The sequence below is a fragment of the Gobius niger genome (assembly GCF_951799975.1).
Source record: "Gobius niger genome assembly, chromosome: 14".
Lineage (NCBI taxonomy): Eukaryota > Metazoa > Chordata > Actinopteri > Gobiiformes > Gobiidae > Gobius > Gobius niger.
Window position 1 is genome coordinate 25,463,854 of NC_136865.1, and position 18,372 is coordinate 25,482,225.

The 18,372-nt window shown below is 40.6% G+C and overlaps 1 protein-coding gene across 2 annotated transcripts in view; it reads right to left on the bottom strand.

Annotated features, from left to right (window-relative positions):
• Positions 1 to 18,372, bottom strand: part of LOC306973858 (uncharacterized protein) — a 107,534-nt gene that overhangs the window by 14,080 nt on the left and 75,082 nt on the right. Inside the window, exons 2-4 of one of the 2 annotated variants that reach the window (XM_079570920.1) lie at positions 5,675 to 5,737; positions 4,020 to 4,048; positions 2,395 to 2,442 (exon numbers count right to left, since the gene is read on the bottom strand). In XM_079570920.1, the coding sequence (XP_079427046.1) occupies positions 2,395 to 2,442; positions 4,020 to 4,048; positions 5,675 to 5,737 (140 nt within the window). The remainder of the gene's footprint in view (positions 1 to 2,394; positions 2,443 to 4,019; positions 4,049 to 5,674; positions 5,738 to 18,372) is intronic. The other variant, XM_079570921.1, reaches the window with a different exon arrangement.

An 18,372-nucleotide genomic window follows, 5' to 3' on the forward strand; every position in this document is an offset into this window, starting at 1 on the left:
TTAGCCATTTTTTGGTTCACATTTTGTTGATCTTGCCTTGTGTAGTAATGCCTCTTAACCCTCGCCTTAGCCAAGCACATTTTCTCCCGTTTGGATTTACCCAAATCTAAAAGCTTCTTGACTGGAGTTCACAGCCTATGTCTCGTTTCCTCTCGTTGCTATGTTGTCATCACTTTTCTGACAAATGTTTTACCCTTTTAAAGCAGTAATAAGTAACTCTTGCCCCTAGAGGCCATAAGCGCAACTGCAGGTGTCGTAGCAAGTTGCGATTTATTTACTTATTAATTGTCTTGGAGAGTAAAAACTACCTCACAGAAAAGGCGAAGGGAGAGAGGGATATTGTACATCCAACTATACAATGGAAATATTTTTTTTCACTCAAACTTGGCTGTAAATAGTGTTTAAATGGCGCTAGCCCTCAGTTAGCTTTGCCCGCTAGCATGCTAGCTTCTTCTTCGTGATTCTATTAGTGTGTATTGGTGGCTCCGGTCCGGTGGCAGTCAAGTTGCAAACATGGTTTTCTTGACAGAGACACCAGGGGGAGATGAAAGACCTTCCAATCATCCCATAAACATTGACACTTTTTACTCCGTCATGTTTTCGTCACGTTTTCAATCATGTTTTTGTTACTTTTTTGTTGTGTTTTTCTTGTTTTTTGGTCTCTTTTCTGTCACTTTTTCGTTATATTTTCATTCTTGTTTTTTGTTGCTGTTTATAAGAGGTTAATATCCACATTTTCCGCTCAAAGTTTGTGCGTTACCGACTTTCCCCTGACACAAAGCTGTGTTTTTAAATAAGCTCCAGTCGACCGCAGCCTCTCCGTCTTTCCCACTGAATTTAAAGTTGAATTTTTCCAGGCGTGCGCTTATAAAGAAGAGTCAGTCATGTTGGTTTTGAAAGTGTCAGAAACGTTTCGGCGCCGTTGACCTCTGACCTGCCTGTATCGTTACCTGGCGCCCGCTGTCATTACCCATCAGTCACTGCTGCAGCCGCCTGTCCATCACTGTCTCCCCGTTCACTCCCCTTTATTCCACCGCATCACGTCTATATAAGCAGCCCCACAATAGAGACAGGCCGACTATTCTGGACAAGGCACAGGGCTGTTAGGGCCGGACAATAGATGGGCCATTTTTGTGCACAGTGCTCAGCTTAAGCACATCCAGGAGTAGAAGAAGCACTGACATGTAGAGAAAGATGAATAAATCTGCTCATCAAACAACCCAAACTAACTCATTTGCCACAAACACAAGCTCATGTTTGCGAATAATCCATGTAATACTACTTAAGGACACTGTGACCTGCATCAGACTAGGTATTTCGTTAGCTGAAGGGAAATGTATTGGTGGGCCCGTTATAATATAAGTTTGTATGTTTTAGACCACGGATGGCCAAATGTTTTTAATCAAGACCTGCATATGGAAGTGCGTGCAGTGTGAGGGATCAAAGATCGGTGGTCAGTGCACTGAAACGTTCACCCGGATGCATTTAAAGCAGAACAAAGTAACTCATGCCCCTAGAGGCCATAAGCGCCACTGCAGGTGTCGTGGCAAGTTGTGATTTTTACACATTAATTGTCTGTGAGAGTAAATACTACGCTGACAGAAAAGACAAAGGGAGAGAGGGATATTGTAGCTTCTTCTTCGTGATTCTATAAGTGTTTATTGCGCTTCTGACCTGGACGTAGGGAAGTTGCAAGGGTGGTTTTCTGGACAGAGACACCAGGGGCAGATGAAAGTCCCCCCAATCATCCCATTACCACTTGCATTACCCCCAGAGGGACTACGGAAAGGATTTATTAAGGTAAACAAGTTACTTAATTCGTCTTTAAGGGTGGTTTAAACCATTCCTCACACTTTTAACTCGACCCTTATCTTTGTTATTTGGCCTACTTTCGCTGCCATACAGTTTCCAATCAAAATACGACCCCAACTTTGTTTGGGAACCCCTGTTTTAGACAAAGGAGTCAAGAACCAATTCAAATGTTCTCTCCACATAGTACATTATATGGCCTAAATCAGTGGTCCTCAAACTTTTCCAACCAAAAATTTGAGCCTCAAAAGATTAATTAACAAAATATTTAGCCTTCAGAGGAGCTAGGACTAGATCAAGACCAGACCTCAACAAAATCAAAACCTCTTGAAGGGGTCCTAAATATACCTACGTTAGACTAAACATGTCTGTATGACTGTAGTACGACCGTAGCCTTGTAATTTGCTAAGTGCGACCATTTAAACAGTGATTTCTATGACATTGCGATGAATCTTTCAGCTCTACCCAACAATCCCTGCTTTCTGATGACCAAACCGAACCGCCCCGTGTCCCGTGCAGTGATTGAATATGGCATTTACGGCGTTTCTAATAATGGTAATACACTGTGACATTTACGGCGCTCACCTTGCTGCCAGGCGCCGGAGGAGAAACACTAATTTTCATCGGCTGGACCTGCGTGTGGACAAAGACACACTCTGTCAAAAAGAAAGCCTCGCAGACAAACAATCAGGCGGTGGTGTGTTATTTGTGTCAAAACATCCACAAAGACACACATCGCTCCATGACAGACGACAATCAACCGGTGGACAACACATGAAGGCAACAAGTCCTTACAACGACATATGGACAATAAAAGACATACATGACTTTATTTTGAAACACTATTTTCAACATGTTTTAGCTCCATAAACGGAAATAATTAACCCCCACCTGAACCGAGCACATTTTCTCCAGTTTGGCTTTACCCACATCTAAAAGCTTCTTGAAAAAGGTGTCAAAATAGCGACAACAATAAGAATAAAAATGCAACAATAGAGTAACAGAAAAGTTTTGAAAATGCAACAAAAAAGTGACAAAAAAATAATGAAAATTTGGCAAAAATGTGACAAAAACGCAGCGAAAAAAGCAATGACAAAAAAAAAGTTTAAAAAAAAGTGATAACACGCCAACAACGCGAGGTCTTAGCTTTCAAATGAGGCGTTACACTGGCCTATAGATGGTAACCTTTTAGATTTGGGTAAAGCTGATACAAAGATCGGTGAGAGGAAGTGCACTTGGTTTAAGTTTGTTGGTGAAAAGGGAAAAATAAATAAATGCAGAGATATATAGAGATAATTTGAAACGCTTGCTGTAGATTTCTACTATAAAAGTTATCTAAATAATGGAAAAAGCCAGGTTTAAATATATGCTTTAACCTTTGTTGAAATATTTGTAACACGGATTGTTTTCAGAGGGGATTTTGGATCTTGTCTAGTTTTTGAATAAGATATTTATAAAGGGAAAAAAAAAATATTTATTATTATTATTATTAATTATTATTAATTACAAATATTTTGTGGCTCAAAGCTCAATAAATCAGGCGGGGAATTAGATATTAAAAAATCCCTCTAACAAAGCCCTTAAAAATATTGTTAAGCCCCAAGACTGGAAAGTTTGGAGTCTATAGGAGATTCAACAGTGGGGAAATTGAATGTAAAGAAAAGCATAAAGTTTTGTAACGTCTGCACAAGCGCCTGTAAATTTATCCCGTCTTTAGCTGCTGCGATCTCCCAAGAAAGGAAATGACCATATTTGGATTCCAGTGGGATCTCGGTCACCTTATACTGTATATACTAACTATATTGAGCCACGATGTTATTTCCAGTGAAATTTCCAGCTTTCTATCAAACAAAACATCATAAAATAAGCAACGCAAAGAGGGAGATTAGTCATTTTTTACTCTGACGATAAGAGAGAAAACTAGGTGAAAATCTCTCTCATTGACCACCTTAATGTAGAAAACTTAACATTATACTTTTATTAATTACCTGCCCTGACACATTTTCTTGATTATTTGGCATCTTTGAAAAATATTTAAAAAATGAATCATTTGTTCCGCAATAAGAACTCTATTATTATCTCTCTGTTGTAAATATCCCCATATTTATCTACTAGTCTAAACTTCTTGTCATTCGTCCTCTTCTGTTTGCTGGTGCAGGTGTGATGCTTTTTTGTGTTTGGTAAAAGTAAAAACATTGAGTGAAACCCACCTGGTCGTCGGGGCTGTTTCTGTCTGAGTCTGAAACAGAGACAAATGAAGATTTTATGAGTGAGAGACTCAGATCAATATTGACTGTAAAGTTACGCGGAGCAACTGTACGAGCGTTTCCTCTGGAGTCAAACGCACGCAACAACATGTGAAATACAAGCGAAATAGCGCACAACCGCGGCAAACACAGGGCCGTGCGAGTCTGTGGCACAATGCAGCGGATGAAAGATTCACAGAAACCGGAAAGTGCACAGATTAAAAAAGTTCACGTGCTTTGCCAAACTTGCAAACTTTAAAATTGAATAGGGCACAATTGATGTTTCGGGCTGTTTCTGACTAATGGCTAAGAACTTGTACCCCCTTCTTTGTTACAATAATTTCTCTCAAACATCCTTGTTTTTTAATATATATCAAAGCCATTACACACTAACCAACTGGTGAATTTCTAGCTATAAATGTATTTGTTTTGGACGTCTAACTAAACAGACCATGTACGAGAACACAACACTTTCTTTTTTTCATTTTGAGGACTTTACACCATTCAAACTACAGACTATTTTGTTTGGATTTCTTAAAGCAGTACTAAGTAACTCGTGCCCCTAGAGGCCATAAGCGCCACAATTGGTGACAGCAAATACTACGCTGACAGAAAAGACAAAGGGAGAGAGGAATATTGTACATCTTGTTGCACTATGGAAATAACTTTTTTTTCACTCAAACTTACTGCTGCAAAACAATTTAGCTTCTTGTGCTTGATGCTATTAGTGTGTATTGGTGGCTCTGACCCGTAGGCAGCAAAGTTGCAATTGGGGTTTTCCGGCCAAGAGACACCAGGGGGAGATGAAAGACCCCCACCAATCATCCCATGACAATCATATTATCCCCTGACAGACTACGGAAAGGAAACTTTAAAATTTAATAGGACACAATTGATGTTTTGGGCTTTATCTGACAAGTGGCTAAGAACTTGTACCCCTTCTTTGTTACTACTATAGTTTCTTAGTTACTTAGTACTGCTTTAATTGCTATGGTAAGGTCCTCTTCTCACATTAAACCCACCTATAGGAGCAGGTTGATGATGTGTCAAATACAAGTGGCTAAAGTGGTTTGTGGAGCTAGAGCTAATGTCAAGCGCTGAAGCACATATTCGCTGTGGCATTGCTTAAATCAGCTTCTTCCATATCAAAAAATCCTACGTTGACTTCATGTTTCACCCAGATCTTGTATTGATGATGGGAGAATGTGACCACTGCGCAAAAGCCTCTCTCCAGCACATCCCAAAGACTCTCAATGGGATTAAGATATCAGCTCTGTGGCCAATACATGTGTGAAAATGATGTCTCGTGCTCCTGAACCACTCTTCCACAATGTGAGCCCGATAAATCCTGGCATTGTCATCTTGGAATATGTCATCAGGGAAATAAGAAATCCATTGATGGAATAAACTGGCCATTCAGGATGTTCAGCTGATCTCATTCTTTGGGCACATAGTCTTGCTGAACATTGACCTGAGCTACTGCAGCAACCCCATAGCAGTTAGTTAGTTAAATCCAGATGGACACTTTTCTTTTGGTCAGGCAGTGTTTGAATGCAATAAGGGTGACTGGTAAGAAATAGAGTGATGTCATGCAGTAGTCGTAGTAGTAGTAGTAGTACCTGAACTGTCTCCTGGATAGTCCGCCCCCGGCTTCTCCTCCTCTGCTTTGGACATCCTGATATCTGCAGACAGAGAAGAACAATCATCAGTTTACAGTAATAGACAAACACCAATTACCAAAACTACAATGTACAACTAACTCCACAAGGTCCGAACAATTCAATATGGTTCCCTGAAAACATTGGCAGTGAATGATTTACATGTGGAATTCTTAAATGTTTTGTGATACTAAACACAGCAATCAGGCTTAGTTTTTGTTCTGGATCATCAGTTTGAAGTAAAAAAAAAACACACACACACAAAACTAACTTAACAAAAATGGCCAACGCTGCCTTTGCCCTAATGCCCCTCTTTAGATGTAAACCGAGAGTCCCGGGACGTGGCGGTGGGCTTCGGAGCTCTCTTTTCCACATCAGCTCCACAGTTATTCGCTCACTTCTGGGACCGGGGAGGTAATTGGTCCGGGCTGAACCGCGGGGCCTGAAGTGCTTACCTGAGCACCCAACATTACTCAGCTCCAAACTATCAACAAACGCCGGACGCTAGATATTCCACTCTTTTGTTTAGGCCAGTGGTGCTTCTTAGGACAATTTCAACCTCAGAAATAATGCTCTCTTTTTAAGTCAGGGTTAAGAGAACTTTATGAGGGAAAAGATGCGTAAAATATTGTAAAAAACCTTTGGTATAAAATTATTTATTCAGGTACACATGAAACTAAAGCAAACTACTACTATGGAAAAGCCAATGACCACACAGAAAACAATAAAAAAAAACTTTGGTCTGATGCATTTTGAGTAAATATGAATGAACGTGTGCAGCTGCCCTGTCAATGCAGCTGCTGTTACACAGATCCGCCAGGTGGTGGCAGCAGCTGTCAGTAAAACAGCAAAGACCAGCGCAGCGTCAAAGTCAAACACAGCGCATTCATAAAGAGGCTCAGATCCAGGCTTTGGAGGAAAAGGCCCGGGATACACTCTTGTCACAGATATATTGTGATTTTTTTTTTGTAACTACATGTTTTATCGTGACATCTGATTGACCTCAAATGAACGCTGACTTTTATTTTTCTTTGAGCAGCAACAGAATGATCGATTTCATGAAATGGTAATGAATTATGAATAATGAAACAAGAGCAAAGGTGTATAACGAAGTGGCACTGTCGCATCATTATAGAATGGGCCTGGACTCTTTAAGTAAATTGATCTGACCATCTTTACAAAAGGATTTTCCAGATTATGTGTCTATGCCTGGGTTTGAACCAGAGACCTTCAGATCTTCAGGCTCGAACACCTAATAAGAGGAAATCTCCACGAATTTGCTTGTCATTCTTGCACAGGAGCCACGCTAATTTTGCCTGTATCGCTACGATTTTAGTAAATGTGTTTGCGAACAGTTGGTTGTGCCAAATTCAGGTTATTCTCGCAAAAAAAAAAAAAAAAAGGCTTTGCAGACAACAATTCAAAGCATGTAAAAAAAAATATATCCTTGACACATTTATGGACTCTCCTCTCAGGTGAAAAAAAAAACAAGCCCGAGCAGTTTCTTGATATTTTCGAGCAAAACAGTCACGCCTTTAAGACCTTCACTTGTGTAAGATTTGTCACATTTTTCTTTTCTGTTTTTTTTGGTCCTGAACCTGAACTAGCCACAGCCAAACCCACCCGAGCATCGAAACAGATCATCTCGTGCATACAGCTGCATTGGGCCAGTGTCTCCCCTCGGCGAAAGAAAGGATCATTTAATCTCCCCTCCTCCTGACTCGGCAACTGCCCCTAACACCCTCTGGTCATCGGGGCTTTTAACACCACCCCTCCTCATAATATTCAGCCCATATATGACTGCAAATCATGTTGACCACTGTTTTCCCTGTTTTGGCTTTTGCCACATTTGGAACCATAAGTCAGAATACTCCAAAGAAAGTGGAGATATTTTCTATCCAACAAGTCTGTCCCTTTACAATACATCTAGCTTTTGCAGTAAAGCAGCACTGACCAAAAATATAGGCCTCATAATATCCCCCCCAACAGCACCCCTTGCTCCCTCCCTCCCTCCCTGTTCCCCGTCCCATCAGCGCCGGCAGCGAGATGGAGTCAGCCCGGACCGGAGACCAAAGACCACTGGGCAGATGATGCGCTGATCTGTCTTTCTTTTTGTTGAATTCTCTTTCTTTCTTTCTTTTTTTTTTAGGCCAAGAGTTACAGCAAAACAGGGAGGGGCGCGGAGAATGGCTTGAGGGGATCCTAAAAAACTTGCCCCAGATGCCCCGCCTCGGTCACGCCTGTCAGGGGGCCCTTGACAGACGGCGCGTGGGTTTGTGAATGTAGCTGGATGGTTTAGGGGAAAGGGGAGGGGCTGCGGTGGTTTTGGGTTTTGGTTTGCCCCCTGTTTGGCGTGTGGAGGTCACAGGTCAGGCACATGGCCCGGGCCGAAGCGCGTCTCTTCCACCTGCCCCCCACTGTCACATTAATGCACAGGGGCCGGGGCAGTTATGCAAAAAGAGAGGGACCCGGTACAAATTATGGACAAAGAAATTACACGGGGCTGGACGGATTTGGCTTTTGGTCGCTGTGTCTCTTTCAAAAGTTATTGGCTACTTAATGTTTTAGCTAACCACAAACTTGATTAGCTTAGACATTTTTACTGTTTTTTAATGTAATAAAAGCCTATTTGTGCTTATAAGGGGACAGATAGCCCAAGGTAGCCCAATCAAGTGGTTCTAAAACTTAAGTAAAATTGAATAATTTCATTAGTGCTGTAATGGTATTAAAGGGATTTTTTTTAGGAGTTTTGACATAGGGCCTCATTTCCTAGTTATCTAGAGTGTTGTTGATTTCTGTTTTTAATTCATGCAGTCCTTATATTTGAAGAGTTTAGTGATGCTAGGCTAGTGCTAGGCTAGCGCATGTCTATGGTAACTAGTAGCCTGCAACAAAAACAGTCTGACCCAAGCACAGTGCACTTGAGGCAAATCACTTAAAACACCAGACTACCCATATAAATGTCTGTGTTGACTTAATATGTTTTTGAAATGTAACCATTTTGCATTTAAAATAACTTATATTTGAGCAGCATCAGCTTCCTGGTTGTAAGCTACGCAGCGGCGGAGTGATCTGCGAGGTTACCGGATCTACAGTAGTTTGTTTACTTGCGGCCGCATTACTGCACGTGGAACTCACAAAGGAGCTTTCTACAAATCAGATATGGCAACGTTTGGAGGACGACCCCATGATTTTGAAGACGTTTTTAATGCAGGCTACTAGTTACCATAGACATGCACTAGCCTAGCACTAGCCTAGCACCACTAAACTCTTCAAATATAAGGACTGCCAGAAATCCAGAAATTAACAACACTCTGGATAACTAGGAAATGAGGCCCTATGTCAAAAATCCTGAAATATCCCTTTAAGTTTACACACAGTTTAGACATGATTTAATATACGGTAATGTAGGTCTATTTTAGGACCCATTATTAGACCGGATTTGATCTCAGTCCAGGCTTGGTGGTACTGAGACGGTCAGATATTTAACAAAGCGTATCTCGGTGTGAAAAGTTCGAGAACTACTGCATAGAATAATCAATAAAACAGAAACAAAGCACATATATATGATATGACTGGGTCTAGAATAGGCATACCATGTTTTGTTTTCCTATTGTATACACAGAATCAGATCCATACATTATTAATTTAACCAACATGGGAAGAAAATGCAGAAGTCAACCTGTGTTTGTCTAGTAGTGACACACATTTGAAAGAAAGAAAAGCAAGCTTTTACACATATAAAAGTACTTATAAACTAAAGAGGATCATTAGTAAGATGATCATTATTTGTCACGTAAAGAAAGTATTACATTATAGTTTCACCTTCTGAAGTTAGAACCAAACACATGTTTTCAGTACAGCTTATGAAATATCCATCTACACCCAAGTACCTCTATGCATCACACTACTGTGTTGTATAGTAGCCCGCTTGTCAACTCTGCTCAAGCTTTACCTCAAAATGATAGCAGCTCCATGTGATTCAAGTCAAAGGAATTGCTAAAATGGTACCAATAAAAAGACGGGAATGCAAAATGTATGAGAAGGTAAAACGGTGCTGCCTGTTGTCTTTCATAGTTCATTGTTTATGACTTGTCTTTCTTTTTTGCAAAACAAACATGGATTTAACTATTATGTTTTAGCCAAATTTATGAGATTCAGGAAAGGTAGCCCAGCACACGTACTTCAAAACTCTGGCAAAAGCTTTCAAGAACTTGTCTCGTCTCATCTCCAAACCCTCTCCCGATGTTTCATGTCCATTTCCCTGCGTCTCGGGAAGCTCACAAGTTCCTAATGTATTTCCCTTGTCAGTTCCCTATACAATTTGGTGACACCGGAGTCTTATTATTCCTACGGTGTTATCATTATCAGAGAACAGCCAGATCTGAACGTGACAACACTTCTTCTCGGAGCCGGATCCCTTAAACAAACCAAACAAACTCCTCATTTTCAAATAACGACCAAAAAGACGTTCAATTTCTAGATGTGTTTTCTCCATACCGTCTTTGATTTTTCCCTTTCTCTCAAAAACAAAATGCCACTTTCCAAGCTGAACAGGTTTGACACAAGCCTAGTTATGCAGCGTGTGTTTTTTTTTTTTATGATTTCAACATCTGATTTGAGGGAGAAAGAGGAGAGAGAGAGAGAGAGGAGAGAGAGAGGAGTGCTGGTCAGTGGTAGATTCATTATAATGGAAGTCACACCTGCAGAAAGACAGAGGGCTGCTGCGGTAATGAGGGATTGGGTCTAAATGAGCTGTTTACGTCCACGCCGGCTCCAAATGACGTCCACTGTGGCACTTACAGACAGCTTGGTTTGTGTTTACATTCGAGCTGGAGATTTGACCGCCTAATATACATGTCACATGCATGTTTTATGGGAAGAGTCCAGGAAACAGATTCAGCCTATTTTAAACATCATGGGGGGTTTTCCACACCACAGTGGAACAGGTCGGAGGACAGAGATGTTAGTGGAGGCAGAACCAAGTGGAGAGTGGGGATGCAAAATACAACAATGTTATTAGTGCAATATTAAACATATTACATGATCGCAGGGCAACCATCTGACTGAAACATTTGTCCTTGATTTGAGGCACTAATTTCATTCCATTAAGCAAGTTTATTACACTTAGCATTGGGCTGTGCTCAATATATCGTATAGGGATGAATGATATTGAAGGAACTTGCGATATGCGATACGGCTGTGCAATATCGCGATAAAGATATTATTCCAATATTTCACTAAACAGGACATGGTAGATTCAAATGAAACACAAATTTTAAGTAACTAGTTTTCCAGCAAATTGTGTCAGACTTAAAAAAGACTACTTCAGCACCACAACAAGACCAAAATGTAACTAATTCAACTATTTACACATTTAGAAGTTTGATGCATTGTTGGTTTTTGGCTTAGTGATGTTGCGATATATTGTGGCTTCTTCTACAGATGTTGCATCACCTAATATTGCGATATCGTATCGCATCAGCAATATATCGCTACGGAGTCGGTGACAATACGTGGATCGTATCGAGGCATCTGTATCGTGATATGCAAATATTGTATCAACTATCGTCTTTATTCAGGACGTATCACAACATGCACTCCAACTACTCCAATAAAAGGCTTAAAGTGCACACTGAGCTTACTCAGCACGACAAAAAATCTATATAATCCTTTTTTGTTAAAATTCGGAATGTATCTTGTATCATGGACACTCTATCGCGATACACTTGAATCATGATATGTATCGTGAAGTCTGTATCGGGACATGGATTATATTGTGAAGTTGTTGGCAATGCCCAACTCGGAAAGAAAGAAACAACAACAATCTTACTTCAAATTCGATGAGGCCTTTTTGCATGGTGAGATTGGCAGATTCTTGCAAACGCATTTCTAAGACAAATGTTAAAGGGACTGTACAGAGTTTAAAATGTTAAAATTATGTATTTTTCTCCCCCTACATGTTCCAGCCATGTCCTAATGTGTAGAATGAGCTCAGACCTGTTCACCACAACTGCGTCTAAAATCCTGCACTGTCACTCAAAAAGGTGTTATTCGGGTCCGAAGTGCCGTCATGCACGAGCTTAATATAGAAGCTGCAGTTACGCATACGGCCTGAGGTGGCAGTAGTGAGTATAAAATGACAATCTTGCATCTAGCCCCTTTAAACTTAAAACCAATTTAAGTCTTGCTTTTTCATGACTAATTTCATGACTAATTGCTTACAGTATTAGTTTAAATTCAAAGGAACATACTGTGATGGAACCGTTTTGGAAAGTATCGCAATGATGGATAGTCTTTCCCCCTTTGTGCAAACCAAAATTTCCATGTTCAACCCCTCATTTTTTAAATAACGTGACACCATTTTTCCCCACAAGCAGCTTTAGTCTCTCAGCTCAACGCAACTTTGTGGAAGGTGGAGGATTTTGTGACATATATGACTGATTTGTGCTTTACTGAACTAATAACTTAAACAACTCCAACTTCCCCAACATAACTTTTTCTTTGTGTAGACCTCTCACCCTCTCCCACACCTCCTTTTGTTTTGTTTCTTCGCTCATTTATTCGGACGCAGCTCATTTTTCGTCTGCATTTTGAACCTTCGCCCCCTTCCCTTCTTCGGTTGCTTTAACATGCATCTCGTAAACCTCACCTTTGGTCCTTTTCTCGTCTCTTTGGTCGTTAAGCTGTTTCCGGACGCACCAATGACTAACAAAAGGTGAGGAAAGTTTAGCATTTTGGGAAATCATGGCAAACAACGGGGTCAAAGACGCTCAACACTCGGGCAATTTGTTCATTTCAAACCGTTACCTTTGGCAGTGGACCTTCTCAATCAATAATTGGTCAGAAAACGCAGCAAATTGGGCACGTAGACGCAGGAGTGTAGTTAAACTCAGCGAGACCTGTGGCATATGCATAAATTAGCCTTCAACAAACTACTCGGACACAATAGACCTCGAAAATGTGATGTTTTGTCTGCAACATTTCCCTCTTTGGAGGATCGGTTGGAGTGATCTTATTCATAGGTTCCAGTCGCTTCAGTTTTGCATGAAATAGTCACCATTTGACCATTTGAATGACAGAATATTTGGTATTTTGTTAAAGCCACTATTGAATTTCATCATTTCAGCTGCATCCACTTCGTAGTGGACAGTCACATTGCTGTCCTTCCATTTCCACTTTTGCATAATATAAAATAATTCTCTATTAGAAGTGCAGGATGAGAAAGGATCTTGATATTGAATAACTACTGAATATTGCCATATTAAAACAACACATCTTTAACTGAATTATTTGGTTATACTTTATAATAACTACACCTTATTTAGCCTTAACAAATAATGAGTTAAAACTTATTTCATCATTAATTAAGTATGACTAAGACTTAATAACTACTTACCAGTGAATGAGTGAAGTATGTGAAGAACTATTCATTATGAGTTAGGCATTAACTGTAGTAGTTACTTAACTAATGACTTGTTCCTGATTAATTAAATGTTAATTCATCATTTATTAAGGCTAAATAAGGTGTATTTATTATTAAGTGTTACCAACAATTTTACTATGTATTTTTAACACCAAAAGTTGAGCAATGTGTTGTTGTTGTTTTTTTTTTATCAAATTGTCCCAAACTAGACATTAAAGGGACTAGATGCAAGTTGGTCATTTTACACTCACTACTGCCACCTCAGGTCTTACGTGGAGCTGCGGTCTCTATATCAAGCTCGTGCATGACGGCACTTCAGACCCGAATTAACAACTCTTTAACAGTCTTTGACAGTGCAGGATTTTAGAGGCAGTTGTGGTGAACAGGTCTGAGCTCATTCTACACATTAAGACATGGCTGGAACATGCAGGGGGAGGAAAATACTAAATGGGACTTCATTAGAAAAAATCATGAATAAAAAAAGAACTTTTGCATAGATTTAAGCAACAATGTACTTCTGTTCTGGGAATTTTTTTTATAAATCTAGATTTTGTGGCGTCTCACCAAATATTGCAATACGGATAATTTGGCCATACACTGTCTAGGCCTAAGTATCCTTAGCTCTGACTTTAAAGAATAAATAAATAATTAGCTACTAAACCAGATCAGGTCATCACCGGGACCTGCATTAAAAGCCCCACTCAAATTATCCACGACCCGCAGCGCCTGATTCCTGGTTAAATCCACCTCTCGCGTGGCAGTGGTCAGCGGCGACGGCGGTCACGGCTCCAGCTCGGGACACACACACGGGCCGTCGTCATGGAAACAGAGAGATCACGCATGTCCCCCCCCCCCCCCCCCCGCACATGTCCGAGTATCATATATATATGACTGCGCTCGAGTGTGTGTCAATGAACGTGGGGCTGGAGACGGTCATGATTAAGAATAAACATGGCGTGTCAGTGTCGGCCATCTTTGTGAGGGCCGGGAGTGAAGGGTGGATCAGGGGTGAGGAGTGCGGTCTGTGGGTCAGAGCTAGATCGATGCGGGATGTGGCACCGAGAGGCGACGATATTGATGTTATTTAGGCGTCGAGCGATCCTAAAGCGCTCCGGAAATGTTGTGACAATTGCCGTTGTTTTAAAAGCACGGCTGCAATTCAAACAGTTCAAGTTTTGGGAAGGGTTCTCATCTGGATTTCTATTTGTCTGTCTTAATCCATCGCTAGTTTCTTTTGCCTCGATTTTAAACTGCAATGAGAAGACACAGGAATTCTACAAAATGGCCCATGAAAAACTGAACCCTCCATCCATGTGTGCTCTTTGTGTCAGTGGCAAGCCTGGATAAATGGGAAGCCGTGTCACTGTCAAGCACCAAACGAATATTTTACACTGACTCTTCGTGAATGTAGTCCTGATTTTTAGCTTTAATTGTAAATGTTAAAGACTTTGAGGTACTCTGTGCATAAATTGTGCCTTGACTTTCAAATCTCATTATTAGGGCTGCACAATATGAGACAAAAAATGAGTGCTGTGATGTTTGCAATGAGAATAGTATTGCTTTACACAATATGCTCATTGAATTTGAATGGAAATGGTAAGGAAAATAGAAAAACAGCACCACAACGAGGCTAGAAATATCAAAATTATCTATTTTCCCCCCCCTATATGTTCCAACAATGTCCTAATGTGTAGAATGAGCCCAGACCTATTCAACTGCCTCTAAAATCCCGCACTCTCACTCAAAAAGGTCTTAATTCGGGTCTGAAGTGCCGTCATGCACGAGCTTAATGTAGAAGCTGGAGTTACACGTATGACCTGAGGTGGCAGTAGTGAGTATAAAATGGCAAACTTGCATCTAGCCCCTTAAACGAAATAATATTTTATGCTGTACATGTGGAAGACTTCATTTAAGGCTTCATGTGATGCTGAGCAATAATTTGGCGATATATAGTGCGGCTCCATCTGAAATCAATTATTTTTCTATCAACTTAAAAGTAAAGAAAGATAAAATGAGTGAATAAACACCCTTCAGCAGTTCACCCCTTCCTCTGTGTGCAGTGTTGGACTTAAAGGCGCCGTATGAATCAGCGCGGCGTTTGATAAACTCTGGCATAAATCTCTCTTTGATGGCTTCGTCCGTCTGAAGTGCCAGCCTCATGTAGATGCCTCCTCCTCTCTGATCATCTCAGGTGAGTCTGGAGACCCGTCCTGGCTGATTTTGTGTTTTGTTTGCCCGTTTGATTCGGCCGGAGAGGAGGAAGAAAGAAGAAGAAGAAGGGAGTGATTAAGCGCACGTTTCGGATGTGGTACACGCCTTTGCTTTTTGTTTTTTTTTCCACCCCCCCCCCTTTCTTTTTCTTTTTTCGTGTGTCCAAATGCGTCTCAGGAGTGTTTATTAAAGCGATACTGTACCTCTTTCTCGCTCCACATATTTCTGTGCCGATCGATAGCTCTGACTCCCGACAAGACAATAATCGCAGCACCCTCCTGCTCCGGCTTCCCTTCACCATTATTACTGGCCCTCCCCAAGGAGAGCGCGCACACACACACACACACACACACTAACACACACACACACACACACATGCCGTAGCCATATCACCACAGACACAGGGCCCACAGCTAGGAGGCTAGGAAACCAGGGGAGGAAATCTAGGAATCAAAAGACACAGGACAAAAGAAAGGGAGCGAGGAGACAGTGTGGCTTCCTCTCGCAGACATTCAGGTTTTGGGGCTGCGGAGTCCGAAGGGGGACGCAGGACGGCGCAAGTAGGACAAAAGAAATGGAGCGACTTGACGAGCTGAGAAATAAATACACGTCTGTAAAAAACCGAGGCGATTGATTATGAATTGGAATCGATTAAAAATGATAGGGGTTGCTCTCCCCAAAGACTGGAATTAGTACAATCTCCTTTGCAAACCACATAATATCCCGTCTCCATGGGTTTTACTTAAGTATAAAAGCTGCTAGTTTAGAGTTTAGGCATACTCTTTACTCTTAAATGCTTTTTATATTAGTTTTGTAGTTTAGGGCGATAATCACGATAATCACTGTATTGACTTAAAATAAACGATACATTTTGGACTCAATGTTGATCTTCTGGACATTTATAAGCATTTCCCCCCAGGTTTTTCTTTGTAGAACTTCCTTTTTGACTGAAGCAAACTGGGTTACATTATATTTCATGTTCACTGCAGCTTTTGTGGCATTATCGGACATGATTATTCACTTTTATTGTTGTTGCTTTGGAGTTGACAGTATCTTGTATCATTAGAGTCAAAAATATCGTTTATCGCGATATTTTCCTGCCTCAATGTATTGAACTTCAAATTTGATATTGTGACAGGCCTATTGTAGATCATGAGTTTTCAAAATGGAAATCACAAAATCCAATCTGTGTTGTTGTTGCTGTTATGTATATGTGCCCTATAAATAAAGCTGCCTTGCATATTTCACTTGCTTGTGAGAGCCAGCAAATGACTTTTACTCTCCCCAAAAGTAAACGTTTTTTTTTTTTGGGGTCTATTTCAAGCTTTACAAGAAACTAAGCATTGTTTGTAGGGTATATATGTAGCTGTATGGTTAGTAGCTGGAGGTAGGGGGTTGTTTCAAAGCAGGGAAAGGCAGCGGGCATATTGGAAGAGCATGCAACACATCCGAATGGCGCACATTAGGAATCCGGGGGAGAGTAATTGGGGAAAAAATAACAAGAATGGATAAAAATGACTGGGACAGTGAGAGCGGACAGGCAGAGAATAAATGAGCCAAGATGAAAAAGTCGAAAAAAATCTGGTGATAATGGTATTGTGGGAAGACAGAGGACAACAAGCGCACAAATAAATAAAGACTGGAGTTTTTTTCTCCTGTGCAGTGAGAGCACAGTTCTCACAGGAAACAGGAGAGAGAGAGAGAGAGAGAGAAAGAGCGGGAGACAATTTGGGCTTAACAAAGACAAAAAAAAAAATCACAACCGCATGAAATAATGGTACAGAGAGAAATGAGAATAAACTAGAATGGTGTTTTTTTTTAAAATGAGAAGTAAATTTGTGTTTTTTGAGGGATTTTGGGCATGGATTACTGTTGTTGGCCAAACAATTAAGGATAGAAATTGTAATTCGGATGGTGCAATTATGAGTGGAGGTACAATCGGAGCCGATACTGGAAAACATACAAGTTATTCCATTGTGTATCTAACCCATAGGTACAAGTTATTACAGATTACTGAGTGCAGTATGTAGTAAGTTACAATGAATCAAGGTACTGTAAAATAAAGTGATACCCACATTTGTAACCAGTCATAATGATCAGATCACTTTATGTGAGTTGTTTATATTAGGCCTAAATATCCTGCCTTACACCCAAGGATATTTAGTGTAGAAAAGTCCAGTGATCCTTGTGTAATGTTTATTCATATATAAAATTGCCTTTGTAACATGTTGTTTGAAAAGATAAGACTTTATTGATCTGACACTGGAAAACAGAAAACCATTCACTTTTTTCACTCACAGCAGCCACTTTTGAGAAAGTCTCTTGGTATCGGTTCATATCGGATATCGGCAGAAACTCAAACCCCCAGTATTGGTATCAGAAGCAAAAAAGCTGGATAGGTGCATCTCTAAATATTATCTGCAAACAATGAAATATCCTGTCTCCAAAGGGTCACATCATGTCGAAAACTGTCTGTCCCTTAAGAGAGATTGTGAAAAATATGCAGCATTTGTGATCACTGTGAACCAAAAAGGGCCTATTGAACCGACTACCCTCCGATACGCTCAACGCACTACCTCACCACTGCCCCATCTTGCTGCCAAAAGCTGGTTATGCAACATTATTCTAGACAAAAATCCAATAACACGCAGGCAAAATGAATGGACCCACTTTTATTTATGTTCATATACTGGGGAATCATCTCTGATCTTCTTATACTCCTTTGACAAATTCCAGGTGTGTTTTCTGCCGACGTATTGACGGCTATATGAAAGTAGATATATATATATTTCAACAAAAAAAAAATCCCTAACCCAGTGTGTAAATCCCTCTTAGTTTGACCGGCGCATTTATCCCGCCGAGGCTGAGGGGATTTGATAACTCCAAAGATGGCCGAATTTTCTCCACCCAAAGAAAATCACATTACCGCTCAATTTGGAGTTATGAGCTTGTCATGTGACCGCCGGGATATTTATGTGCGGATTCGAGGCCTGGACACTCCTCGGTGTTCAACTTAAGGAGA